The sequence below is a fragment of the Mobula hypostoma genome, chromosome 6 (genome assembly GCF_963921235.1).
Source record: "Mobula hypostoma chromosome 6, sMobHyp1.1, whole genome shotgun sequence".
In the NCBI taxonomy this organism is placed as follows: domain Eukaryota; kingdom Metazoa; phylum Chordata; class Chondrichthyes; order Myliobatiformes; family Myliobatidae; genus Mobula; species Mobula hypostoma.
Genome location: NC_086102.1, coordinates 81,811,775 through 81,839,070, shown reverse-complemented (window position 1 = coordinate 81,839,070; position 27,296 = coordinate 81,811,775). Strand labels below are relative to the sequence as shown.

General features: G+C 40.6%; 1 protein-coding gene across 5 annotated transcripts in view; it reads right to left on the bottom strand.

Annotated features, from left to right (window-relative positions):
• LOC134347583 (rho GTPase-activating protein 6-like) overlaps positions 1–27,296 on the bottom strand; it is a 551,475-nt gene that overhangs the window by 140,208 nt on the left and 383,971 nt on the right. For 4 of the 5 annotated variants that reach the window (XM_063049931.1, XM_063049934.1, XM_063049932.1 and 1 more), the window contains exon 2: positions 19,449–19,608. In XM_063049931.1, coding sequence (XP_062906001.1) covers positions 19,449–19,608 — 160 coding nt within the window. Of the gene's footprint in view, positions 1–19,448; positions 19,609–20,002; positions 20,161–27,296 lie in introns of those variants that run through there. The other variant, XM_063049936.1, reaches the window with a different exon arrangement.

Here is a 27,296-nt window from a genome sequence, read left to right as displayed (position 1 = left end):
ACACTTGCAATAACTGAAGAGAGATTCTGTAGTTCAGAGATCCAAAAAGCCATCTAGAACACAGATGAAGAGGTAATGCAATGTGGTTATTTATCACAGAAATCAGCCAGAGAGGCTCAGCTAGCAAACAATTGCAAGGGATAAACTCTCACACTTCTAAAGACTAGGATTAAAATGAATCTGGCTTGGTAAATGATACATTGGAGCATGATGCATGCTATAGACATATGCCACAAAGTGTGTTTGCTCAAATCTGTTGTCACTTCTAGCTCAAAAAAGCTTGATAAAATCCCAAAGGCAAGTGAAGGAATGGCGTGTGCCTCAACTCAATCCAATATGTGGGAAAATATTCCTGGGGGGGGGGTGGAGAAAGGAAATCTGACACAAGCCCCCCTATTACATTGGGCATATTGTGCAGGTTTCTATCAGAGACAATAGAGCACAAATTCCCATGGATGTGAATGTTGGATAGCACACTGTGCATTTCAGAATCAGAATCAGATCCCATTTAATATCACGAGCATATGTCATGAAATCTGTTGTCTTTGCAACAGCAGTACAATGAAATACATTATAATAGAAAAAACTGAATTACAGTAAGTGTATTATATATATATTAAATAGCTAAATTAAATAAGTACTGCTAAAGAAAAATTAAAAAGTAGTGAGGTGGTGTTCACGGGTTCAATATCCATTCAGAAATCGGATGGCAGAGCGGAAGAATCTGATCCTGAATCCTTGACTCTGCATTTCTTCCATGTGTTGCTATGACCTCCAATGCATACATTTTACTGCAATAAATGGTCTTTAATCAATGAACTGTTGACGAATAATAAAAAAAATTCCAGGCATCCTCATCTCTGTAACAATTTAGCCCTAACTCCCAAGAGATAGAATGAAGCAGATTTATTTACTTAGAACAACTCCTTGACAGCAGAGGCAGAGATGTCAATTCTGTAGCAAGAGAAGGGAATACACAAGAGGATCCAACTTTGGAGGAACACATAGTTCCCATAGCAGAGTAGGCTAGACAAGGTTAGCCAAAGAAAGGGAAGAGAAGATTAACTTTAACAAAAGCAAAATGCAAAAACTAAGATTAACTATTATTCTGCAGCAACAGCTCAAACTAATCTAGTTGAACAAGAATGCAGATTCCCACTCCATTTTTTCTTACTCATTTCCCAGTCCTTAATACAAAAATCCCTCACTGAAATAAAAATTATTTGCAATATTCCCTGTAAAACAATAGTTTAAGTAAAACTCTAAGTGGGCAAATTCTGAAATCAATTAGTTTTAAAAAGTGAATCAGTTCTTCCTCATACCTACGTACTGTAATCTAGTGCAAAATAGTTGAGGTGGCATGGTAGCATAGTGCTTGGTGTAATGCTATTACAGTGCCAGTGACCTGGGTTCAATTCCTGCCACTGCCTGTAAGGAGTTATATGTTCTCCTTGTGCCTGACTGTGTCCTCTGGGTGGTCCCGCATTCCAAAGATGTACAGGTTAGTAGGTTAATTGGCCACATGGGTATAACTGGGTGGCGTGTGCTCACTGGGCATGATTCAAGGACCTGTCACTGTACCATAGCTTTAAATAAAGAATTTTTGAAACATTAATTCCTAGCCCATTGCAGCTAGAAAAAAAAGACACAACTCCAGATGCTTTCTATTATGCTTTCCTAGAATCAAGTTGCTCATTTTGGTCCAAGTAATGCTCAGTAATTAATGTCAGGCTTAATTTTTTTTTAAGTTTCACCACAGTATGGCGTATTCACTAACATTCCCAGGTAAATAAAAAGACCTTAGAAGCATGAACCAGGGAACGCCTAATCTGCTGCCGCAAATGAGAGCCGAGAACAAATTCCGCAAAAGGAGTGAACCAATTTCTTTGGCAGGAGACAAAGAGAGGGAATAAGGGGAGAGTTTTCTGGTTGACTGCCAGCAACTAACGGTGTTGCACAAGGGTCTGTATTAGGACCGCTTCTTTTAACATTTCATGTCAATGATTTGGATGCTGGAATTGATGGCTTTGTGGCCAGGTTTGCGGACAATATGAAGATGTGTGAAGGGGCAGGTACTATTGAGGAAGCAGAGAGGCTACAGAAGGACTTGGACAGATCAGGAGAATGGGCAAAGAGATGGCAGTGGAATAAAGTATCGGGAAGTGTATGGTCATGCACTTTAGTAGAAGAAATAAAACCATAGACTATTTTCTAAATGGAGAGAAAAATTAAAAATCCGAGGTGCAAAGGAACATGGGGGTCCTCGTGAAGGATTCATTAAAGGTCAATTTGCAGGTTGAGTCCAGTGGTGAGGAAGGCAAACGCAATGTTAGCATTTCTAGTCGAGAGGACTTGAATATAAAAGCAAAGGTGTAATGTTGAGGCTTTATAAGGCACTGGTGAAACCTCACTTGGAGTATTGCGAGCAGTTATGGGCCTTTTATCTTAGAAAAATGTGCTGACATTGGAGAGGGCTCAAAGGAGGTTTATGAAAATGATTCCAGGATTGAAAGATTTGTCATACGAGGAGCATTTGATGGCTCTGGGCCTGTATTCACTAGAATTCAGAAGAATGCAAGGGGGAATCTCATTGAAACCTATTAAATGTTGGAAGGCCCAGATAGAGTGGATGTGGAGAGGATATTCCCTATGGTGTGGGAGTCTAAGACCAGAAGACACAGCCTCAGAATAGTGGGACATCATTTTAGAACAGAGAAGAGGAGGAATTTCTTTAACCAGAGTGGTTAATCAGTGGAATTTGTTGCTACAGGAGGCAGTGGAGCCCAAATCATTGGGTATATTTAAGGCAGAAGTTGATAGATTCTTGATTAGTCAGGCCATGAAAGGATACGGGGAGAAGACAGGAGATTGAGGCTGAGAGGGAAATGGATCAGCCATGATGAAATGGTGGAGCAGACTCTATGAGCCAAAGGGCCTAATTCTGCTCTTATATCATACGGTCTAATTTCAAATTCTTTTTTCCATATTGAGTCAACATGAGTCAAATGCTTACTTGGATATGAGCATCACTCCATTGCTTCAGTGGCAAAAACCACCTAGTACATCTTAGATCCTCTCTTCAAAACCTGACGAAGGGTCTCGGCCTGAAACGTCGACTGCGCCTCTTCCTATAGATGCTGCCTGGCCTGCTGCGTTCACCAGCAACTTTGATGTATGTTGCTTGAATTTCCAGCATCTGCAGAATTCCTGTTGTTTGCGTTTAAATTCACTACTGCGAAGCCTCTTCCGGTGATGCCTACACCGAAGAAGTTTAGATCCTCTCTTCAAACCTGACGAAGGGTCTCGGCCTGAAATGTCAACTGCGCCTCTTCCTATAGATGCTGCCTGGCCTGCTGCGTTCACCAGCAACTTTGATGTATGTTGTTAGTACATCTTAGGTTTTATTTCCCCCCAAAATTTGACCTTGCCAAGTGGTGTTGCATCAAATAGAAGAATGATACGATGCACAAGAAATGATGAAGAGTGGAGAGAGAAAAAAAATCTACAGATACTGGAAATCTGAAAGAAAAAAAAGAAAATGTTGGAAATCTCAGCAGGCCAGGCAGTATTGGTGGAAAGAGAAAGAGTCAGCATTTCAGGTCTATGACTCTTCTGATTCTGATGACGGGTTCTAGTCCAGGAACATTAACCACTATTTCTCACTTCACAGATACTACAAGTCTTTTTTTTCCAGCATTACATATTTTGCTCTGAACCAATATCTACCATCTTTCATAATGTGCACTGTGTTTTAATTTTGATGGTGATTAACAAGCTCCTCTAAAAAGCAAACAAAAAACACAATTATTTACAGATGCATGCATCCTTGTTGTTTATTTGCATGAGTGGTGGGAAGTTATACTGCTATGCTTGCCCACACTATTCTTGTTTTAAGCAAGTTCACCGAGAACAGATGCTCAGTAATTCAAGATTATGAAATGAATTGATGTGGAACCAGAAAATTTTGAATATCAAGTCATGTATATATACAGTTTAGATATCTGCAGTGCCTAAGACTTTGGCACAGTACTGTATTTGTCGACATGGAATGGACAGCAAGTTTGTAAACCTGGCGAGAGCAAAGGATGTTGGGAATGGCAACATTGGAGCTCCATAGAAGGGGTATGAGGAGGAGTGCCAGGGGCTGGGGTTGACACAGGTGCAGACAAACCCAGCCCTACATTACCAGGCAAAGTCATTTGATTCCAAACAATTGGTTTATTGATCATTACAGAATGTCTCTCTGGTGCTTCCCACTGTCTCCACTCTCCCTTCCTCTCTTCCAAACCATGCAGGCGTAAGCTATTCATCCCTCAAGTTTTGGGCGGCCAATTAATAACATCAGGACCTATCCTACACATCATCCAATTTCCCACTGAGTTTCCTATCCAGCAGAACACCTCAACCTTCGATAAAATCATCAACTGAGATCCCCAGCCACCTGTAGAAGAGAATTCTACTTATTTACAACTCTTCACCTGAAAATATTTGTCTTCAGTTTCATCCTATATAGCACACACTCTATCCTGCTGTTTCTCCCCAGTTTGACGTTCTTCTACCAGAGGAAATCACAGTCCTCTGATAACCACATACATCTCAACTCCAGTTTTCCTCCTTACCTGCCCATCACCTCCCTCTGGTGCTCCTGCTCCTTCCCTTTCTTCCATGACCTTTTACCCACTTCTATCAAGTTCCCCCTCCTCCAGCCCTTTATCTCTTTTCACCAATTAACTTCCCAGTTCTTTACATCACCACCTCCCCTTCTCCCAGTTTCATCTATCACCTACTACCTAGTACTTCTTCCTCCCCTCCCCCCACCTTCTTACTCTGGCTTTTCATCTCTTTTTTCAGTCCTGATGAAGGGTCTCAGCCCGAACTCTCCCCTATAGATGCTGCCTGGTCTGCTGAGTTCCTCCAGCATTTTGTGTGTGCTCTCAATGAAATTGTTCTAATGCTTTAATCTCCGGTGACCACAGCCTAGTCTTTCTCACAGGATAGTCCCTTCATCTCAAGAATCAATGGAATCAATTTAAGACTATTGACATCAGGCAAGTATATTCTTCCTCAAGTTGAGATCAAAACGACACTCAGTGGCTCTGTAGCTTTTTAAAATGCATTGAGGATTTCTACTTGTACAAACATTTCCAAGCTGTTGAGTTCCCAGACACTTTCTACCCACTGGCTGAAAAACCCTTGCCTCGTCGTCCTTCTATAATTTACCTAACATCTCCTTCCCTTGCTTTTCAATCATTTTCTGAGCAAAATCATTGTAAATCTCCAGTGCAACCATGTATTCCATAATTTGGAGATCCAAACAGACATATTTCAAGAACTGTGGCCTATCTGTGTGGTATACAGTTTGCACAAACTTGTATTCTAGGCTTCTCACAATGAACTTCAGCTAAAATTGCAGCAGATCACATAAGAACAATAGAAAAGTTCTCTGGGTCTTGTTCAATATTCTTCCTTCAGCTAATTACAAAAAGACCCAACCGTTTCTCATTTAATTCATTTTCAGAACCATGCTGTGTTATAAAAACATTCTCTGACTACACTTCACTGAATGACAATCGTAGAAAGTGATAAGGAGCTGGGGAAATGCAAGTCCTCTCTGTCACTTGGATGGCAGTAAATTAGTCCAAATATCTGTGACTTTGGCTTTGAAAATTCTCTGATCGATAATAAACACACTGTGCAAACAAATCCTTTTACAAAAAGTTATGTGGAAAGCCAAGTCATAATTCCCAGAAAACAAACAGAATAACAACACATCATTACGTAGAATTTCAGATAAACATAAACAATTATTAAGAGACACGGCAACTGATTTTACAGATTTGAAGAGACAGACATGTTGATGGAGATGGATAAACAAGAGAGGGCACAGGATAGGTCAGAATAGCAAAAGTTCAAAGTAAATTTATTATCAAAGTACATAGAGTACTCTGCAAAAGTCTTAGTCATATACAGTTTATATATCTGGAATGCCTAAGACTTTGGCACAGTACTGTATTTGTCGACGTGGAACGGAGAGCGAGTTTGTAAACCTGGCGAGAGCAAAGGATGCTGGGAATGGCAACATTGGCACTCCATAGAAAGGGTATGACAAGGAGTGCCAGGGGCTGGGGTTGACACAGGTGCAGACAAACCCAGCCCTACGTTACCAGGCAAGGTCATTTGATTCCAAACAATTGGTTTATTGATCATTACAGCAGAATGTCTCTCTGGTGCTTCCCACTGTCTCCCGCCTCACTTCCTCTCTCCCAAGCCATGCTTCCACTCTCCCTGGACCCACCTGACTCTCAGTCCACAATACAGAACTATATCAGAATCAGATTTATCGTCACTTACATATCACATGAATTTTTTTTGCAGCAGCTGTACAGTGCAATACATAAAATTACTAGTACTAAACAAAAGTCTTAGGCACCCTAGCTATATATACAGTATGTGTCTAAGATGTTTGCACAGAACTGTATTCGCCACCATATACAACCCTGAGAAACATTTTCTTGCAGGCATACACAGTAAATCCAAGAAACATAATAGAATCAATGATAGACTGCACCCAACATGACTGACAAACAACCAATCAGCAAAAGACAACTGTGCAAATACAAAAGAAAGAAAAATATGTATATCAAGAACACGAGTTAAGAGTCCTTGAAAGCGAGTCCACGGGTTGTGGAAACAGTTCAGTGATGGGGAGAGTGAAATTGTGTGAAGTTATCCCCTTGGGTTCAAGAGCCTGATGGTTGAGGGGTAATAACTGTTCCTGAACCTGGTTATGTGGGTCCTAAGGCTCCTGTACCTGCTTTCTGATGGCAGCAGTGAGAACAGAGCGTGGCCCAGTAGACGTCCTTAAGGATGGACACTGCTTTCCTGCGGCAGCACTCCATACGGGTGTACTCAGTGGTGGGGAGGGCTTTACTCTTGATGGACTGGGCTGTATGTATCCACTACTTTTTGTAGGATTTTCCATTCAAGGTAATTGCTGTTTCCATACCAGGACGTGATAGAGGTTTGTTCAAGTTTTAGATGTCATGCCTATTCTTCGCAAACTTCTAAGGAAGTAGAGGTGCTGCCGTGCTTTCCTTGTAATGGCCTTTGTCCGCTGGACCCAGGCCTGATCCTCTGGAGTGTTAACAGTTGCTGACCCTCTCCATCTCAGGTTTCCCAATAAGGACTGGCTCATAGATCTCCGGTTTCCTCCTCCTGAAGTCAATAATTAGCTCCTTGGTCTCACTGACATTGAGTGAGAGGCTGTGGTTGTGACACCACTCAGCCAGATTTTCAATCTCCCTCTTATATACTGATTTGTCATTGCCTTTAATTTGGCCAACAACAGTGGTGGTGTCACCAAACTTAAATATGACATTGGAGTTGTGCTTATCCTCACAGTCATAAGTGTAGAGCGAGTCGAGCAGGAGGCTAAACACACAGCCTTGTGGTGTATCTGTGCTGACGGCGTCTGTGAAGGAGACGTGTATGCCAATCTGACTGACTGGGTTCTGTTAGTGAGGAAATTGAGGATCCAATTGCACAGGAGGGTATTGAGGCCAAGGTCTTGTCACTTATTGATTAATTTTAATGGGATAATGGTATTGAATGCCGAGCTGTAGTCAATAAAGAGCATCCTGATGTACGTACCTTTGCTGTCCAGATGTTCCATGGTTGAGTGAAGAGCCAATGAAATAGCATCTGCTGTGAATCTGTTGTGATGATAGGAAAATTGGAGCAGATCCAAGAAGCTAAGGCAGAAGGTAATATGTTTCATCACAGTGGATATAAGTGTTACTGGACAATAGTCATTAAGGCAGGTCACCACATCCTTCTTAGGCACTGGTATAATTGAAGCCTGCTTGAAGTAGGTGAGTATCTCAGACTGCCGAAGTGAAAGGTTAAGGATATCAGTGAACACTCCAGTCAGTTGATCAATACAGGTCTTTGGTACGCGTCCAGGTAACCCTACTGGCCTGGATGCTTTCGGATGTTCACCCTCCTGAAGGGTGCTCTCACGTCGGCCTCAGAGACTGAGTTCACAGGGTCATATGGGGCTATGGAAGTCCATCACGGTTTCTCCATGTTTTGACAGTCAAAGTGAGCATAGTAGGTGCTGAGCTCATCCTGGAGTGAAGCCTTGCTTTCACCTATGTCACTTGGCTGCACTTAGTATGAGGAAATTGCATTCAAGCCCTGCCATAGCTATCAAGCATCCTTCAGTGATTTAAGTTTGGTCCAGAATTGCCACTTCGCACATGAGATGGCCTTCTGGAGATTGTACCTGGACCTCTTGTATCTTACATGGTCACCAGACCTGAATGCCACTATCTGGTCCTCAGCAGAATGCAGATCTCATGGTTCATCCAGGACTTCTGGTTAGGGAATACTGAGTGATTTTGAGGGGACACATTAATCTACGACTGCTTTGAAAAAGTCCATGACAATGGTAGTATATTCATTCAGATCCTCTAATGAATCCTTGAACACAGCTCAGTCCACTAACTCGAAGCAAACCCTTAGCCGTTTCTCTGCCTCCTGCGACCAACTCTTGGAGGACAGCCAAGTGATCAGATCTCCTGAAATACGGCCTAGGCATAGAATGACAGACATTCCTAATCATGGTATAGCAGTGCTTGTGTGTATTGGAACCAATGTTCTCTCTAATTTTTAGTAGTCAGTGTGCGTAAAAATCTTACGTTGTGCGAATTTTTTTCCTGCGACAAAAGTATCTGCACACTGAATGCACGCATGGCACAATTTATGCAGGTTTACAAAATATTTGACATAAAACTGCAACAAAATAATATACATATTTAAGTCACTCAGTTATTTTTTTTCTCTCCTATCTTTGGCATTTACCCATTCTTTGTAAACTCTATCTCGACTAATAGAACTTCCATCCAAGTGATAGCTTTTGATTCTCATTAACATATCCAAAAGGCATTCAGCTAAACGGTTTCTCAGCTTGTTTTTGAGTTGATTCATTAGGCTAAAACCTCACTCACAGTCTGCACTAGATGCAAGAAAGGTTCCCCCAATGTCCATCAACTGTGCAAGGTCGCAAAACTGTTCATTTCAAAGTACAAATGCTACCATTTGAACAAAGTTTGAAATCAGTTTGGATTTAATTTTTTCCTGCATGGAAAATTTGAGATCATTAAACTGTCTAACTATTACAGTATTTTCAGCTAGAAAATCATGATACTTTAGACATAAGGCATTAACTTGTTCATCGCCAAATGTGAAGTCACAATCTGCAATTGTGGAGAAATCAAAAGCTGACCATTCCTGTACCTCATCTTCAGGGAACCTTTCTTCTAAATGAACACAAAGACTATTTCTAAAAGTCAACACTGAACTTCTATCTACTGTGATGTTTTCTTCACGTTGTTGGCTTAGCAAAACTTTAACTTTGTCACTCCATGAAACATTGTCTCCCAGATACTGCTTTCTTATCTTGTTAATTTTGTCTCGCGCAAAATGAAGTGAATCAATCGGTGTCAGGCCACTCTTTTGCAGAATCTTGCACAGTGCATCCAGTTCATCAAAGACATCACTTAAAACCTGTAAAGTTCTTTCGCGCTTCACATCCTTCACTTCTTTTGAATTTGACATAGTGAAACAATATTTTTTTCAATAAAAACTTAGTAAGCTATCCACAGGATTTGAAACAGATCTTTGGATCTTTGTAAACTTTACAATATGAACACCGTATGCCAAAGATGGCTGCCACCGTGATGCAGCTGTACTAACCGGAACAGGAAAGGTGAGGTGACGTAAATTAGTGACGTGCATTGTGGCATTTGAAAAACCGACGAACTAGTTAACAGAAACATTTAGCTAAAAGATTATTTTCAATAAGTATAATTATTAATTACTACATTATTTTAGGTAACTAACCTTTTGTGCACACATTAATTTCTTTTGTGCGCTGGTTGAAAAATGCATGTGCGCGCACACGCGCACAGCTTAGAGGGAACATAGATTGGGACCCCTGTTGCTGTAGGTTATATGTTGGTGATGACTGGGCAGAGATTTCTTCAAACAAGCCTGATTGAATTTCCCATTAGGGTAAGGGTGTCAGGGTAAGGCTGTTTTTTGTCTGCTGATGGCAGTACTCAATATATCAAGTGTCTGCTTAACATCGGCCTTTAGCGCTATGTAAACTGCAGTCAGGTCACAGAGGAGAACTCTCTTGGTCAGCACTTAATCACTGGATGTTCTATTTGGGGGAAAGAGTGCGACAAGTCCGCTGTGTCAAAGCACCACAAAGAGTTTATCATGAAACACAGTCCTCGACGTTTTGCGTTCTCTGAATCAGCAGTCCTGTCCATCCTGTGAATCAAGAAGCCCTTGGGTCTTAGCAATGTATCCATCGTGTTTGGACTGAAACACAGAATGCAGCAATTACTCCTTTCCCCATAATACAGCAATCTTGCCTTAAGTTCTCTATCTTTTTCTCCAAAGACTGTACATTTGCAAACAAGATGCTGGGTAGAAGAAGTTTCAATCCCCTGCATTTCAGTCTAGCTTGAAGTCCTCCCCTCCTCCCTCTCAACCATGGCAATGTACCTTTGTCCACTTAAAGTGCCATTCCTGTGTTCTGGAGAGTTAAGTCCGCCAAGTCTCACAGCGGATCATGAAATCACTCGCTCATTAAGACTGTTCAAAAGTATGTTACTTAAAGAGAAATTACAGGCTGCAGAATACAGCGAGAGTAGTTCAGAAATATATTTAGAAGTTGTGTCAGCTGCCCACAACACGCCGTGTTTCACCAGCGCCATCTTGCCTGAATAGCCAGGTGACAAATAGCAAGAAGAGAATAGTAAGCCAGGAGAGAGAAGAGGAACAAGTACCCTAGAAGCAGAGAGGAACTGATGAGAAACAGACAGCAAAACAGCACGATAGAGTGAGATCATGAGACAGTAAGAAAGCAATAGTGAGACAAAGCAATAATGAGCTGAAAAAAATGAGTACATCAGAGGTAACTACATATTCTAGAAAGAAAGTACAATCCAATTTCTCTCTCTTGTATGGCCTACTATTCCTTTTATTTAGCAATAATAGTAATACTTCATCACTGGATTATTACAATAAAAAAGATTAAATGAGAAAAATTTTAAGTCTACAAAAGGCCAATGGAAGTTAACGTACTGCATTGAGCTGCAAAGGAGAACAGAAAACTGAAAATTTATGCATCATATAGCAGATCATGCTGCCACTTCATAGACTTCGTTCTGCAAAGCCAAGAATACAGTTCCCATCCAGTGACGAATGTTTGTTCTCTCAATGTGCCTAAAAGATCAAATCAAAAGATTCAGCCGCTTCTTGGGAGGCATGAGATAAGAGGGCATACTTGCTGTTTAGATTGGTGAAATCTAATGCTCAGTTTTACAGTAGAAGGGAAAGCACCATAGGCAACATTACTGATTTTGGACATGACAAAAGTGACAGAGTCTTCTGAAGGCAAAACATTCACTCGCAGTTTTCTTGATGCAATCCTCCTTCTCAGAGCTACTTCATCATGATACAGTCAGCGTCCTAATGGATTAAGGGGCAAAGTGTTCTACCCCTGCACCCACAGTCTTATTATAGCTCCAAATTTTGGACTGAGATCTAACAGGATTCATATGCTCTACGGGTGTTGAAGGACCATCCTTACTATACATCATTGCATAAGTAGTGGGAAGGTCATTAATTCCTTGCCACCCTGCAGTAATAAAACACTCTTTTACCCAAAGAGTGAGGCATTACAGCACAGAAAGCAGCACTCACATCATGGCCTGCAAATCTGTTAATCCTTCTGAGATGTAGTGCCTATAAAAAGTATTCAGCCCCTTGGAAGTTTTCATGTTTTATTGTTTCACAACATTGAATCACAGTGGATTTAATTTGGCTTTCTTTGACACTGATCAGAGAAAAAGGTGAGAGAAAAACTGCTAACATTTTAGGTCAAAGGTTTTCAACAGCTTTAATGAAAGATGATCAACCTGAAGGAGTGTTTGCCTCTTTGGATGCTGAGTGTTTTCAATATACTATTTTTATTTTATATTTGTTAGCTGCTGATACTTTGGGAATTAGATTAAAGATTCACTTTTATTGTCACATGTATATAGAAACATCCAAATATACAGTGAAATGCACTGAGTTGCGTGAATGCCCAACATAGTCTGGGCATTGCGCTGGGGCAGCCCACAAGTGTCGCCACGACAGGCCACCAACATAGCATGCTCACAACTCACCAACTCTAAACACACATCTTCAGAATCAGAATCAGGCTTAATATCACTGTCGTGTGTTGTGAAATCTGTTGTTTCACAGCAGCAGCATAGTGTAATACATAATAATAAAAAAAAACATAGATTACAATAAGAAATATATTTTGAAAAAAATTCAAATTAGTGAAAAAAGGGAGCAAAAAAAGAAAAAAAATTGAGATAGTGTTCATGGGTTAGTTCATTAATCCATTCAAAAGTCTGACAGTAGAGGGGAAGAAGCTGTTCATAAAATGTTGAGTATGTCTTCAGGCTCCCGTACCTCCTCCTTGATGGTACCAATGAGAAGACGGTGTGTCCTTAATGTTGAATGCCACCTTTTTGAGGCATTGTCTTTTGAAGATGGCCTGAATGCTGGGGAGGTTAGTGCCCATGGCGGAGCTGACTGAATTCACAACTTTCTGCAAATTTTCTGATCCTATGCAGTGGCCCCTCCATACCAGATGGTGATGCGACTAGTTAGAATGCTCTCCATGGTACATCCGTAGATATTTGTGAGAGTCTTTGGTGTCATACCAAGTCTCCTTAAACTCCTTACGAAGTATAGCCGCTGTCATGCCTTCTTTGTAATCCATCAATATGCTGGACCCAGGAAAGGTCTTCAGAGATGTTGACGTTCATGTGGATAGTCAGAGGCTTTTTCCGAGGGCTGAAATGGCTGCCACAAGAGGGCACAGGTTTAAGGTGCTTGGGAGTAGGTATAGAGGAGATGTCAGGGGTAAGTTTTTTTTATGCGGAGAGTGGTGAGAGCATGGAATGGGCTGCCAGCAACGGTGGTGGAAGCGGAAACAATAGGGTCTTTTAAGAGACTTTTGGATAGGTACATGGAGCATAGAAAAATAGAGGGCTATAGGTAACTCTAGTAACTTCTAAGGTAAGGACATGCTCGGCACAACTTTGTGGGCCGAAGGGCCTGTATTGTGCTGTAGGTTTTCTATGTTCCTATGTAACTTGAAACTGCTCACCCTTTCCGCTGCTGACCCCTCAATGAAGACTGGTGCACATTCCCTTGACTTCCCCTTCCAGAAGTTGAAATGTGAGGGAAAACTGGAACACCTGAAGGAAGTACAAACTCCTTACAGACAGCAATGGGGATCGAACCCCAATTGGTGATTGTTGGCACTGCAAAGCGACCGTGCTAATTGCTACACTACTGTGCCAACCTAGGCAGCTCCTGCCACAACAGGCGTGAACCTTCTGGACTTAGCAAAAGAGTTTTTACTATAACAAGTAGTAAGAGCTGTAAATCATGTTGCTGTTTGATCTCCGTTATTCTGAGATCAAACAGCAAAATGGAGTTGGGCCTGCAAGATTAGATGAGACACAAACTTGTTGACTAGGCAAATAAAGGGATCAAAGTTAAGGGTCTATCGGAGGAAAGGGTTAGATTGACCATGGAGTAGGTCAAAAGGTCAGCACAAGGTCTATTGTTCTATGATCAACCATACTAAATGGTGGAGACTCAGATGATTAAATGGCATTATGACTCAATCCTGCCTCAACATCTTTTGTTTTTAATTCATAGAGCATTACAGTACAGATACAGGCCCTTTGGCCCATCAAGTACTTGTTCAGCCATTATGCAGCCTAGTCCCATCGACCTGCATCCAGAGTATAGCCCTCCATTCCCCTCCCATCCATGTACCTATCCAAATTTCTCTTAAATGTTGAAATCAAATCCGGATCCACCACTTCCGCTGATAGCTTATTAATAACCTACTCAACCTTTCCCTATAACTGAACCGCTCAACTCCCAGCAACATTCTTGTAAATTTTCTCTGTACTCTTTCAATCTTGTTGGTATATTGCCTGTAGGTAGGTGACCCGAAATGCACACAATATTCCAAAGTCAGCCTCAGCAACATCTTACACGACTTCAAAATAACATCCCAACTCCTGTAACTCAGTACTTTGATTATTTAGGTCCAATGTGCCAAAAGCTCCTTTTATGACCTGTGACACCACTTTCATGTAATTATGGATCTGTATTCCCTGATCCTCTGTTCTACTGTACTCCTCTGAGGTCTACTGATTACCGTGCAAGTCGTACCTTGGTTTGTCCTTCCAAAGTGGAACACCTCACACTTGTCTGCATTAAATTGCATCTTCCATTTGTCAGCCCATTTTTCCAGCTGGTCCAGACCACATTGCAAGCTTTGATAGCCTTCCTCACTGTCTACTACGTCCCTAATCATGTTGTTACCTACAAATTTGCTGATCCAGTTTACCACATTATCATCCAGATCATTGATACAGATGACAACCCCACCACCCCACCCCACTACTTTATCAGTTCCTGTCAGTCACCTTAAGTACAACCTCACTACTTTATTATTTCTGCCTTTTTGCCCTACTGATTTTAACTATTTAATAGACATCTATATACTTTTTGTAACTCAGTTTTTTCCTCTATATTTATTTATCATGTATTACATTGTACAGCTGCCATAAAGTGAACAGACTTCACAACATATGCCGGTGATATTAAATCTGATTCTGATGTACAGACACTCATGCGCCGAACATCACCTTCAATCTATGTATATAAGCTATCTTATGTATTTATATTTATTGTGTCTTTTATTCTGGTGATCTCTTCCTATTGCTTTCTTTGTACCACATCAGATCTGGAGTAACAACTATTTTGTTCTCCTTGTGCACTGGAAATGACATTAAACAATCCTGAATCTTGAAACCGACCTAACACTGATCCTTGTGGCACACCACTAGTCACAGGCATCCAGTCAGAAAGGCAACCATCTACTACTACTCTTTGTCTTTTCCCATGAAGCTAATGTCTAATCCAATCTACTATCTCATCCTGAATGCCAAGCGACTTAACCTTCTTGACCAGATTCCCATGTGGGACTTTGTCAAAGGCCTCGCTAAAGTCCATACAGACAACATCCAACTGTCTTTCCTTCCTCAACTTTTCAGGTAAACTTCCTTGAAAAACTCTACAAGTTTGGTTAGACATGACCTACTACACACAAATGCTATGTTGACAATCCCTAATCAATCCCTATTTAACCAAATACTTATACATTTGGTCCCTTAGAATACCTTTCAATAACTTAGCGACTTTTGACTTCAGGCTCACTGGCCAATAAGTTCCCGGCTTATTCTTAGAGCCTTTTTCCAACTATGGGGCAACATCAGCTATCCTGCAACCCCCTAGCATCTCACGCATGGCTCAGGACATTTTAAATACCTCTGCTGGTATTCCTCAATTTCTGCACTAGTCTCCTACAAGGTCAGAGGGAAAAACCTTGTCAGGCCCTGGGGATTTATACAGCCTAATTTGCCTCAAGATGACAAACACCTCCTCCTCACTAATCCATTTCCAATTGCTGACCTCACTGCTGTGTTACCTCACTTCTATATACTCTGTGTCCGTTCCCAAGTAAATACCGAAGCAAAAAATCCATTTAAGATCACCCCCATCTCTTTGGTCATTTATACAAGAAGCCAAATCTGATGTTCAAAATGACCAACTTTGTCCCTTGCTATCCTTTGCTTTTAATGTATCTGTAGAAGCCCTTGGGATTGTCCTTCACCTTGTCTGCTAGAACAACCTTATGCCTTCTTTTAGCCCTTGTGACTTCCTTCTTAACTCATTAAAACTTTTGCCTTTAGTTCATTAGCAACTAATATTGGTAGAGGATTCAAAGCACGTCCTGGCTTTTAACCTGCAAGAGTCCAAATAAAGGGTGGTTTTAGGAAGAAGCTTTCGGTGGAAAGAACACTAGTAACTAGGGGACAAGGGTTTAAGTTAAACTCTAAAAGAGCCAGCAGAAAGAAATGAAGAAAACTGATCTGAAATGCACTGCTCAAATGATGGTGGGAACAGATTCAGCAGGAAATTGGAAAGAAAATTGGATAAATGTTTGAAAAGAAAACATTTGCAGAGTGGTGGAGGAAAAGTGAACTTCCAGTGCCATTCACTTCTGTGAACGACTCAAAATGAAAATGAGGCTGAAGCAATGAACAGTGGAGATGGAACTCGAATGGCTTTGACAAAGTTGTGCCCAACACATTACTTGTGTGCATTGCTTTCAGTGTGTTATAGTCAATGGTACATGTAATCAGTGGGGAAGGTAGGTATGATCTGGCTGTGATGCACACTGCCATCAGCCAACACTCATTGTCAACACTCAAATACAGTACACTCACTCAGGCAGAGAATTGGAACTGTTTCAGCACTGTGAAACTACCGCACGGTACAAATCAGCACCTTCAGGAGTGCGAGAAAGTAAACAGAGGAACAAATGTAGGAATTTTTATTGCTTAAAACATACCAATTTATAGATAAAGCTGTAGCAGCACACATATAAACATTGATATAAATAATATTTACATGCAAAATTCTTGTCTGTGTACACCAACCTGTTTCAATGTCCTAATTTTTCATCTGGATATTCCCAGCTAGCCTTTTCGTCTGGCTTATGCCATTCCTCCATAAACCTCCAATTTCACCCTGTCTCTGGAATCCCTGGAAATCCTTCCCTAACAACACTCTCTCCTTTAAAACATTCCCTAAAGCAGGACATCCCAACATTTTTTATGCCATGGAGCCTTACCATTAACCGAGGGTAAACTTCCTTGAAACATTTTACTGTACTAAACATGTATAAATTCAAGTGTTTTTTGTTGATAGGTTTTTAAACTGGATGAACCAATAAGGCTACATCTCTCACAACCAAGATCTCTTAGAGTGCAATATACATACATCCAGTGGAATCACCAAAATCCAAAGTGACTGAAGTAGGCAAATATAATTTAAAATTTAAATTTACAGCAGGGACATTGTATCTGCATCTCGTCTGGAGCGGGCAGCATCACCTCTTAACTATCCTGTCAATAGCTGGATCTGAGGAGACTGAGGGTACGTCCACACTACGCCAGATAATTTTGAAAATGAAGCTTTTTCTCTTCGTTTTGCCCTCCTGTCCACACTGAGCCGGCGTTTTCAGCTCCCGAAAACAGAGATTTTCGAAAACACTCTCCAGAGTGAATAAATCTGAAAACGCTTAATATCCAGCGTAGTGTGTATGGGGTAACCAGAGAGATTTAAAAACGCTGCCATGACAACACCACAACAACAATGCTTTTTTCTGCTTCTGCTTGGTACTGTGCAAGCTGTTATAACGCGCAGTCGGTGTTAACGGTGAGAGAGTTAAATTGTAATGTGAGTTTTTTTGACTATTTAAAAACGCTGTCATGACGTGCTGGAACAGATGTTCGTTGTTTTCTTGAACGCCACCACCTAACAATTTCAGAACAGACGGACGAGACTGAAGCCAGTTGACTCATAGCTTACCGAATAAATAAGTATACTCACTTTGCCCTGTTTTCTGTCCTTGCTTGTATGAAGGTGGTTTACCTATTTATGCAAGTACTTCTCTGACAATAGATGTGTAACAGCCTAATGTAACATTGTATGGAAATATAAGATAATGCTGATGCAGACGTTTTATACATTTAACAAGGTGCTTTATTAATGTAACAGAGTTAGTTTTTCAATGTTCCTCGTCAGCGGGTCTGACTGTCCGTGAACTCCCTGTCGGTTTCCTCCATACGCTCCAGTATTTGTTTTTTTTTAAGTTTTAAGTCCTCCTGTGCGAGAGCCAAGAGCAATTCCTTTAAAGTTTTTCTACTCTGTAACTGGACAAACGCGCACGAAGTATATCGTTTCCTCTTCGCTTGTTTTCTGTGTGTCCTGCGCATGCCCAGTAGGAGGAGATTCGCCCAAATATCCGACTAATGTGGACGGAGATATTTTGAAAAACGCTTAGTGTGGATGCCTGTCGTTTTTACTCGAAACCGGCGTTTTCAAAATTATCCGGCGTAGTGTGGACATAGCCTGAGGTCCTTTGGAGTACGCAGGCCTCTCCTTCACATGTCTACCAGTCTGTTGTCACCAGTACAATCTTCTATGCAGTGGTGTGCTTAAGCAATGGCATCAACACGGGTGATGCCAACAGGCTCAATAAACTGATTAGAAAGGCTGTCTCTGTTATAGGAGTCAAAATGGACACACCGGAGGCTGTAGTAGAACAAAGTACCCAATGGAAATTTCTGGTAATTCTCTGTGGCTTAACAAAGGAGCACTTTTAGTAATAGACGAAGACAACTGCGCTGCTCCAAACAGCACTATATGAGGTCATTCTTAACTTGGTGTAATGAGTCAACCTATAGTCAGGGAAGGGATGACTCCCCTCCTGTAAGACTGTTTGAGATAACTTATTTTTTTATTCTTTCTTACTTCTCTTCTAATATTGGTATATTTGGATATCTGTGCACTTATAATACTACTGTGACACTGTAATCCTTTTTGGGATCAAGTATCTATCCATCCAATTGCTATGCGCCAACACAGAGGTTCACTGTAAATCACCACATTCTCTGAAAATATGTTCAAGAAGAAGGTACAGGAGCCTCAGGACCCACACCTCCAGGTTCAGGAACAGATATTACCCTTCAACTGTTCCCACAATCTATGGATTCACTTTCAAGGAATCTTCACCTCACTTTCTCGATATTTATTGCTTATTTATTTATGATTTTTTTCTTTCATATTTGCAGTTTGTTGTCCTTTGCACATTGGTTGCTTGTTGGGTGCATTTGTGTTTCTTGGATTTACTGTGTATGCCCGCAAGAAAATAAATCTGGGGTTGTATTTGGTGTGCTTTGATAATAAAATTACTTTGAAATTTGAATACGTTGTGAAAGATTTGCAGGTCGATGACAGCCATCCTCATCCATTTCCACTTCAGATGGAAAGCATACACAAACTCTATTACCGAATTCCTGGCCCAATTGTCAAAATGATTCTTTATCTCCATGCCTTCAATATTCTTTGTTCACACAACCAACAAACAAAAGAAAAACAAAACATTTGAAAAATGCACACCTTTCCTTTTTTAAAAGGAATAGCCCATGACTTTTCTCCCTGATTGATCCAATTAATTTTTAAACCCTTGACTTCCAGGACTATCGGAAAAGATGACAACCCAGATTACAAGGCTTTAATCTCATCTGCTCAAAACCCATGTCACAACTTCTTACAATTAGCAGGAAATAAAGCAGATGCATTTCATAAAGTACGAGCAAGAAAAAAAAGTGGTCAGCAATCTTTCTGAGAAACCAAGTGCAACGGCAAATTCTTACCTTTTGGAATTGTAACCTGGCAGCCCAAGTCATAGTCCTGCTGCAGCCGATAAAAAGCCACTTCCTGAAGCCGTACTCTCTCCAGCTCCGAGAGACTCTGAATAGGGACTGGCTTTAGTCGAACACTGCGGCCAGACATGCTGTTCCAGGTGAAGTCACCCTGTCATTAGAAAGGAGAATAAAAGGACCTCATAAAAAGAACTGAGCACAGCACGGCATATCCTGCTCCTCCTAATCTTAATTTCTTAGGTCTAAAGTTTCAGTAATTCTGAGGCTATTTGGCAAGCAATACTTTATCCGTATACTAGTACAGGACCAACACTTAACTGAGCCAGCAACATTTCTGATCTAAATAAAACTACTCTGAAAACATTTTGGATATTTCTAAAATTGTAGGAGCCTTTTTCCCGTGTCTGCATCAAGAGTCAATAAGCAAATACAATTTAAATTTCCAGCATCTGCAGAACTCTTCCTTTCAGTACTACCCTCCAGCTTACTCACACCCACGCCTCCAAACCTCAGAGGGAAAGAGAAGAGAGACAGAAAATATTTACACTTAAATCCCAGCTTGCCAACTTCAATTTAGGATAAACCCCACATCCCCAAATTAGCAACCTGTAGCCAAATAACTACTTCTGAAAACATTGTCGCCCCAGTAATGTTGGAAAAGCTTCGATAAATTTGCATTCAAGCACCAATGAACAATCTAACAGATCATTTGTTTCCGATGGCATGTTTTGAAAATTAAATACTGCCCAGAATGTGGTGAAGTACTTCAATACTCTTCAAAATGGCATCTCAGTTCTAAAGATGAAATGCTATCTCCTTCATTATCATTCCAAAAGTTTCACTCTGGATCATATTGTCAAATCTCTGGATTGAGACTTCAATTATGACCTGAATCAGAGGCCAATTACCCCCTCATTTGCCTGCAGACCTCCTGCACACCACTGACCACAAACCGGTTCTGAAAACTGTATAATTATGCAGAACATCTTATAAAACTTGTACCCTCGCACCAAGGTTGATAGTATCCTTTAAGGTGATGAAGGACAAATATTTCAGAGGATTCAAATTTATTATTTAGGTGATCAGAGATGCTTTGTTTCAAATTATAATGTGCTTATGATTTTCAGGCTACAGACAGCAGTAAAGGCTTGAAGTAGCTCCAAATGTTAATCTGTTTCTATAACAAAACATGGCAATGCCTATAAATCCCACAGAGTCCACATCTTTCAAGCAGTTTATCACAGTGGGACCAAAGCAAGCAGATTAACGGGAGGATGCTGGTGGAAGAATGCTTTTCTGATTACTGTATATATCTATAATTAGTGGCATACTGTGGGGTCTGGTACCGTACTGGGACTCTTATTTGTGATATATGTTAACAACTGGGATAGCACAAAATGCTGATGATGTTGTGGATAATGAGGAAACAGCTCAGAGGGAAAGCTGATCAGAGCACTGGCAGAAGCAATCACATCTCAACAACTGCGAGGTGATTCATTTTGGAAAGTCAAATAGGGGTAAAACATGAACAGTATTAAGGGTGTTAAGGAATCTTAATGAACAAGAGTGACCCTGGGGTTCAAGTTTATAGATCCCTAAAATTGGCAAAATAAGTAGAAAGGGTGGTGAATGCTGTGTACTTAATATTTCAGTAATACTTGAGTAATATTGTACATATATTGTATGGTGAAGCATTGTTTGTTTAACATTTCATTATGGGTTACACATAAAAATAAATGAATTGCATATGCCATGACGCTACATGCATGTCTTGCTTAAAGTGAAAAACAGAGTTAGACTCACATTCCAATTCCCCTCTTCTTACTTTGATTAGTTTTATGGTTTTGGAATTACAAAACATAACAGTGAAGAAGGCATATGGTATGCTTGCCTTTACAGGTCAGGGCAGAGAACACAAAAGTTGAAATGATATGTTGCAAATCCATAAAACACTCTTTGGACTGTACTTGAGGTATTGTATGCAGCTCTAAATGTCATGCCACACAGTCGTGCTGGAGAGAGAATGCAGACAAAATTCACCAGGATGATACTTCACAGGGATCTTCAGTCAATACGAGAGATTGAATAGGTTGGGTTTGTATTCCCTGGTAGAGGTATATAAAATTATTACGGGCATAGATGGATAGATAGTCAATTTTATTCCATTGGCTGGGATATCTATGCGAAAAAGGATCAGAAGGTGCTGAATCTTTGTGGGTTGAGTTAAGAAACTGCAAGGGTAAATGGAATCTGATGGCAGTTATATATAGGCCACCCAACAGTAGCTGGGATGTGGAACACTGATTACAATGGGAAATAGAAAAGGCGTATCAAAAGGGCAATGGGAGATGATAGTCATTGGAGATTTCAACATGCAGGTCGATTGGGAAAATCAGATTGGAAATGGATCTCAAGAGATCAAGTTTGTTGAATGCCTCCAAGATGGCTTTTTGGAGCAGTTTGTTTTTGAGTCTACTAGGGGATTAGCTAAACTGTATTGGATGTTATGAACCAGAGGTGATTAGGGAGCTTAAGGTAAAAGAACCCTTAGGAGGCAGTGATCACAATATGGTTGACTGACAAGGGAAGTCAAAGTTAATGTAAAAACAAAAGAGAGGGCATACAACAAAGTAAAAATTAGCAGGAAGATAGAGGATTGGGAAGCTTTTAATTACCTACAGAGAGCAACTAAAAGAATCATTACAAGAGAAAAGATGAAATATGAAAGCAAGCTAGCAAACAATATCAAAGTGGAATGTAAAAGCTTTTTCAAGTATATAAAAATAAAAAAGAAACGAGAGGAGATATAGGATGGCTAGAAAATGAAGCTGGAGAAATAATAACGGGCAACAAGGAGACAGCAGATGAAATAAACGAGCATTTTGCATCAGTCTTCACTGTGGAAAACTCTAGCAGTGTGCCGATGTTGAAGGGTGTGAGGGAAGAGAAGTGAGTGCAGTTACTATTACAATGGAGAAGGTACTCAAAAAGCTTTAAGACCCAAGGGTACAGAGGTCGCCTGGACCAGATAAACTGCACCCTAGGGTTCTGAAAGAGGTAGCAGTAGAGGTTGTGGAGGCATTTGTAATTATCTTTCAAGAATCAATGGGCTCTGGCATGGTGCTAGAGGACTGGAAAATTGCAAATGTCACTCCACTCTTAAAGAAAGGAAGAAGGCAGCAGAAAGGAAATTATAGACCAGCTAGCCTGATCTCAGTGGTTGGGAAGATGTTGAAGTCAATTGTTAAGGGTGAGGTTATGGAGTACTTGACGACACTGACAAAGTCAGTATGGTTTGCTTAAGGGAAAATCTTGCCTGAAGAACCTGTTGGAATTCTTTGAGGCAATTACAAGTAGGATAGATAAAGGAGATGGAGCGGATGTTGTATCTGGACCTTCAGATGGCCTATGACAAGGTGCCACACATGAAACTGCTTACCAAGTTAAGAGCCCATGGCATTCCAGGAAAGTTACTGGCATGATTAGAACATTGGCTGATTGGTAGGAGGCAGCGAGAGGGAATAAAAGGATCCTTTTCTGTTTTGCTGCCAGTGACTAGTAGTGTTCTGCAGGGGTCAGTGTTGGGACCACTTCTTCTTATGCTGAATATAAATGATTTAGATGATGGAACCACTTTGTTGCCAAGTTTGCAGAGGATATGAAGACTGGTGGAGGGCCAGGTAGTGTTGAGGAAACAGGTAGACTGCAGAAGGACTCAGATTCAAAGAATGGACAAGAAAGTGGCAAATGAAATACAATGCTGGAAGATGAATAGTCATGCACTTTGGTATAAGGAATAAATGTGCAGATATATCCTAAACTGGGGAAAAAAATCCAAAAATCAGAGATTCAAAGGGACTTGGGAGTGTTTGTGCACAACACCCTAAAGGCTAACTTGCAGCTTGAGTCATCAATGAGGAAGGCAAATGCAATGTTAGCATCCATTTCAAGAGGTCTAGAATACAAGAGCAGGAATGTAATGCTGAGGCTTTATAAGGCACTGGCAAGGCCTCACCTTGAGTATTGTGAATAGTTTAGGGTTCCTCACCTAAGAAAAGATGCGCTGGCATTGGAGAGAGTTCAGAGGATGTTCACAAGGATGTTATCGGGAATGGAAAGGTTTGATGGCTCTGGGTTTGTACTCACTGGAATTTAGAAGGACGAGGAGGGAATCTCACTGAAACCTTTTGAATGTTGAAAGACCTACATAGAGTAGATGAGGAAAGAATGTTTCCCATAGTGGGGGAGACTAGGACAAGAGAACACAGCCTCAGGATAGAGGGGCATCCATTTAAAACTGAAATTCAGAGAATTTCTTTAGCCAAAGGGTGGTGAATTTGTGGAATTTGGTACCAGTGGCAGCTGTGGAGGCCAGGTCACTGGGTGTATTTAAGCCAAAGCTTGATGGGTTCTTGATTGGACACAGCATCAAAGGTTATGGGAGGAAAACCGAGGAAAGAGGAGGGAAAAGAAAGGATCAGCCATGATTGAGTGGCAGAGCAGACTTGACGGGCTAAATGGCCTAATTCTGCTCCTATGCCTTGTGGTCTTATATCTAAAAAGAAGGCAGGTGAGTAAGGTGAGAAAGAGCAGTTTTAAAGGGGATTTGAGTGGATCTCTTTTTACATAGCGAGAGCTTAATATCTGGAAACAATGGGAGCGGAAAAGTCTACAGAAAGTGGTGGATATAGCCCAGTCCATCACAGGCAAAGCTCTTCCCACCATTCAGCGTATTTGCAAGGAGCACTGCCTCAAGAAAACCACGTCTATCATCAAGAACTCTGACGATCCAGGCCTTGCTTTCTACTTGTTACTATCACCGGGAAGCAGGTACAGGAGCTTTAGTTCCCCTCCACCAGATTCAGGAAGTTATTATCCTTCAACCATCAAGCTCCAAAACTAGCACGGGTTAACTTCGCTCACCTCAAAACTGAAATGATTTCACAACTTACAGACTCACTTTCAATGACTCTATAACTCATCTTCTCAAGATTATTTATTTGTTTGTTTTCATTTTAACCATTTGTCTTCTTTTGCACATTGGTTGTTTGTCTGTCTATGTTTGTCTCATAAATTATATTGTAAGTCTTTATTTTCCTGTCAATGCCTGCAAGAAAATGAATCCCAAGTTAGTACTGTATACAGTATAATAACATATACAGTATGTACTTCGATAGTAAATTAACTTGGACTTTTAACTTTGAGGAGGGGTGATGGAATCAGATGCAACCATCAAGTTTAAGAAATAGTTAGACAGGCACTTTATAGAGGCAAAGTACTGAAGGATGCAGAATAATACAGGCAAATAGGATAAAATAGAAGGGCAAAAAAGATCAGTGTGGAGATGATGAGCTATGCTATACGTTCCAGCTCCCAGAACTGGAATGATGTTCTGGCAATGACAACTGCTGGAAGCAAATACATAAGACATTTCGGCATTCTTTCACATAAATCACACTATACTCGCAATCATGAAAAGATGCAACTTGCCCACTCTGAAGCTTTGCAAATTTTGCTCCTGCTTCCTTCCTTGTTTTCTTTAGTACTCGCTTTGAGTAAGCTTTCAATGTTCTCCTTCTGACTATTGTTACCCTCTGTCCAACTACTTCTGGTAAATCCCTGGGATATCTCTCCAATGTTAAGTGCAACATAATCCCAAGTTGCAATAACATCACAGTACTACCAAAAGAGTAAAAAAAAGGCGAGTGGCAGATTTTTAAGACTAGAACTGACCATGGGAAAAAAAAATCCCTCAGAAGCTGGAAATGAGAAACAAAAACAGAAAATCCTGGGTGTCAAGCAGTATCTGCCTAGAGCCAATATAAACATTTCATGTCAATGACCTTTCACCAGATGCCAACTAACCTATTACGACGCAGACTTTCTGATTTTGTTACGGACAAAATCTTGATGATGCAAGAACCTGCTCAGGCTTCAGTTTATTGCTTTATAAGCAACATAATCCATGCTGGAAATGACAATTGTCTGTTATCTTTGCCAGATGTTCACACCAGAATTGTTTTTAATTCCCAGAACTGGAATGATGTCATGCAGGCTCTATCCAGGTATTTACACCATAATTTGACCTATCATGTTTTAAGGATATTGTTTTGACAATAGTTTTAAGAGAATATTTAGCTTATTTTCTTCCATTTTAAGAAAGGAAGCAAGTGATGCTTTAGCTCAGTGGCAGTTATACCAATATACCCCAATATCACAAATGACCTGACTTGGTCCAACCAAGCAGAGTCCACTGCCAAGAAGGCCCACCAGCAACTTTACTTCCTGAGAAAACTGAAGAAATTTGGCCTGACCCCTAAAACCCTTGCTAATTTTTATAGATGCACTGTAGAAAGCATTCTTCTGGGGTGCATCACAACCTGGTAGGGAAGTTGTCCTGTCCAAGAAGGAAGAAGCTGCAGAAGATCGTGAACACGGCCCAGCACATCACACAAACCAATCTTCCGTCCTTGGACTCACTTTACACCGCACGCTATCAGAGCAGTGCTGCCAGGATAATCAAGGACACGACCCACCCAGCCAACACACTTTTCGTCCCTCTTCCCTCCGGGAGAAGGCTCAGGAGCTTGAAGACTCATACAGCCAGATTTGGGAACAGCTTCTTTCCAACTGTGATAAGACTGCAGAACGGATCCTGACCCGGATCTGGGTAGTACCCTCCAAATATCCGGACCTGCATCTCGGTTTTTTTGCACTACCTTACTTTCCATTTTTCTATTTTCTATTTATGATTTATAATTTAAATTTTTAATATTTACTATCCATTTGTAATCCAGGGAGTGGGAAACGCAGAATCAAATATCGCTATGATGATTGTACATTCTAGTATCAATTGTTTGGCAACAATAAAGTATAAAGTATAAAGTATTTCACCTCATGTGCACATCCTGAGGTCTCTAAAAACTTCCCAATGAAAAGACCAATCTGTATCTGCACCTGCAGTTGTGAACTTCCCATGATTCAGGACATTAACAAGGACAGGTATTGTAAAAGGACCCGTAGGATCATTGGGGACCTGAGTCACCCCAACCACAATCTATTCCAGCTGCTACCTTCCGGTAAATGGTACCACAGCATAAAAGCCAGGACCAACATGCTCCAGGACAGCTTCTTCCACCAGGTCATCAGACTGATTAACTCACGCTGATTTGAGTGTATTTCTATGTTACATTGACTGTTCTATTTATTATAAATTACTATGATTGCACATTTAGATGGAGACGTAATGTAAAGATTTTTACTCATGTATGTGAAGGATATAAGAAATAAAGTCAATTCAATTCAATCATCCCAAGAGCTAGTGTGTGAGCACGGAAATTGCGACCACGCAGATCCTTAATCAGCCTGCAGGCTTTCCCACTGCATCCCAATGGCAGAGCAGAAAGATATATGAAGAATATATAAACAATTTATGAAGTATGTACTTGGCAGCTCAAGTCAGCAGCTTCATGTCATGCAGTACTCAGCTGTCATGCAGGGTGTAAATGCAGATATAAAGTCCTGAGCTTTATATCACTACAGCCAATATTTCCAATGTACATAATATCCTACTTCATATTTATATGCTGGGGCTTTTATTGATTTGATGTTAAAATCCTAATCAATTGGTTTACAAACTTCCAAACACATGAAAATAGCTTTAAGAAAGTCAAAATTCTATTATTCTACCGAGGAAACAGAAATCTTTGATAAATGCCAGCACTATTGCATTCTTGAGTTGATTGCTCACCAACAGAAAATGATTGTTATAAAAATTGAGTGAAAAATTGGAACCAACTTGTGTGATTTTGAAAGTATCATTGGTGATAAGAGTTCCAA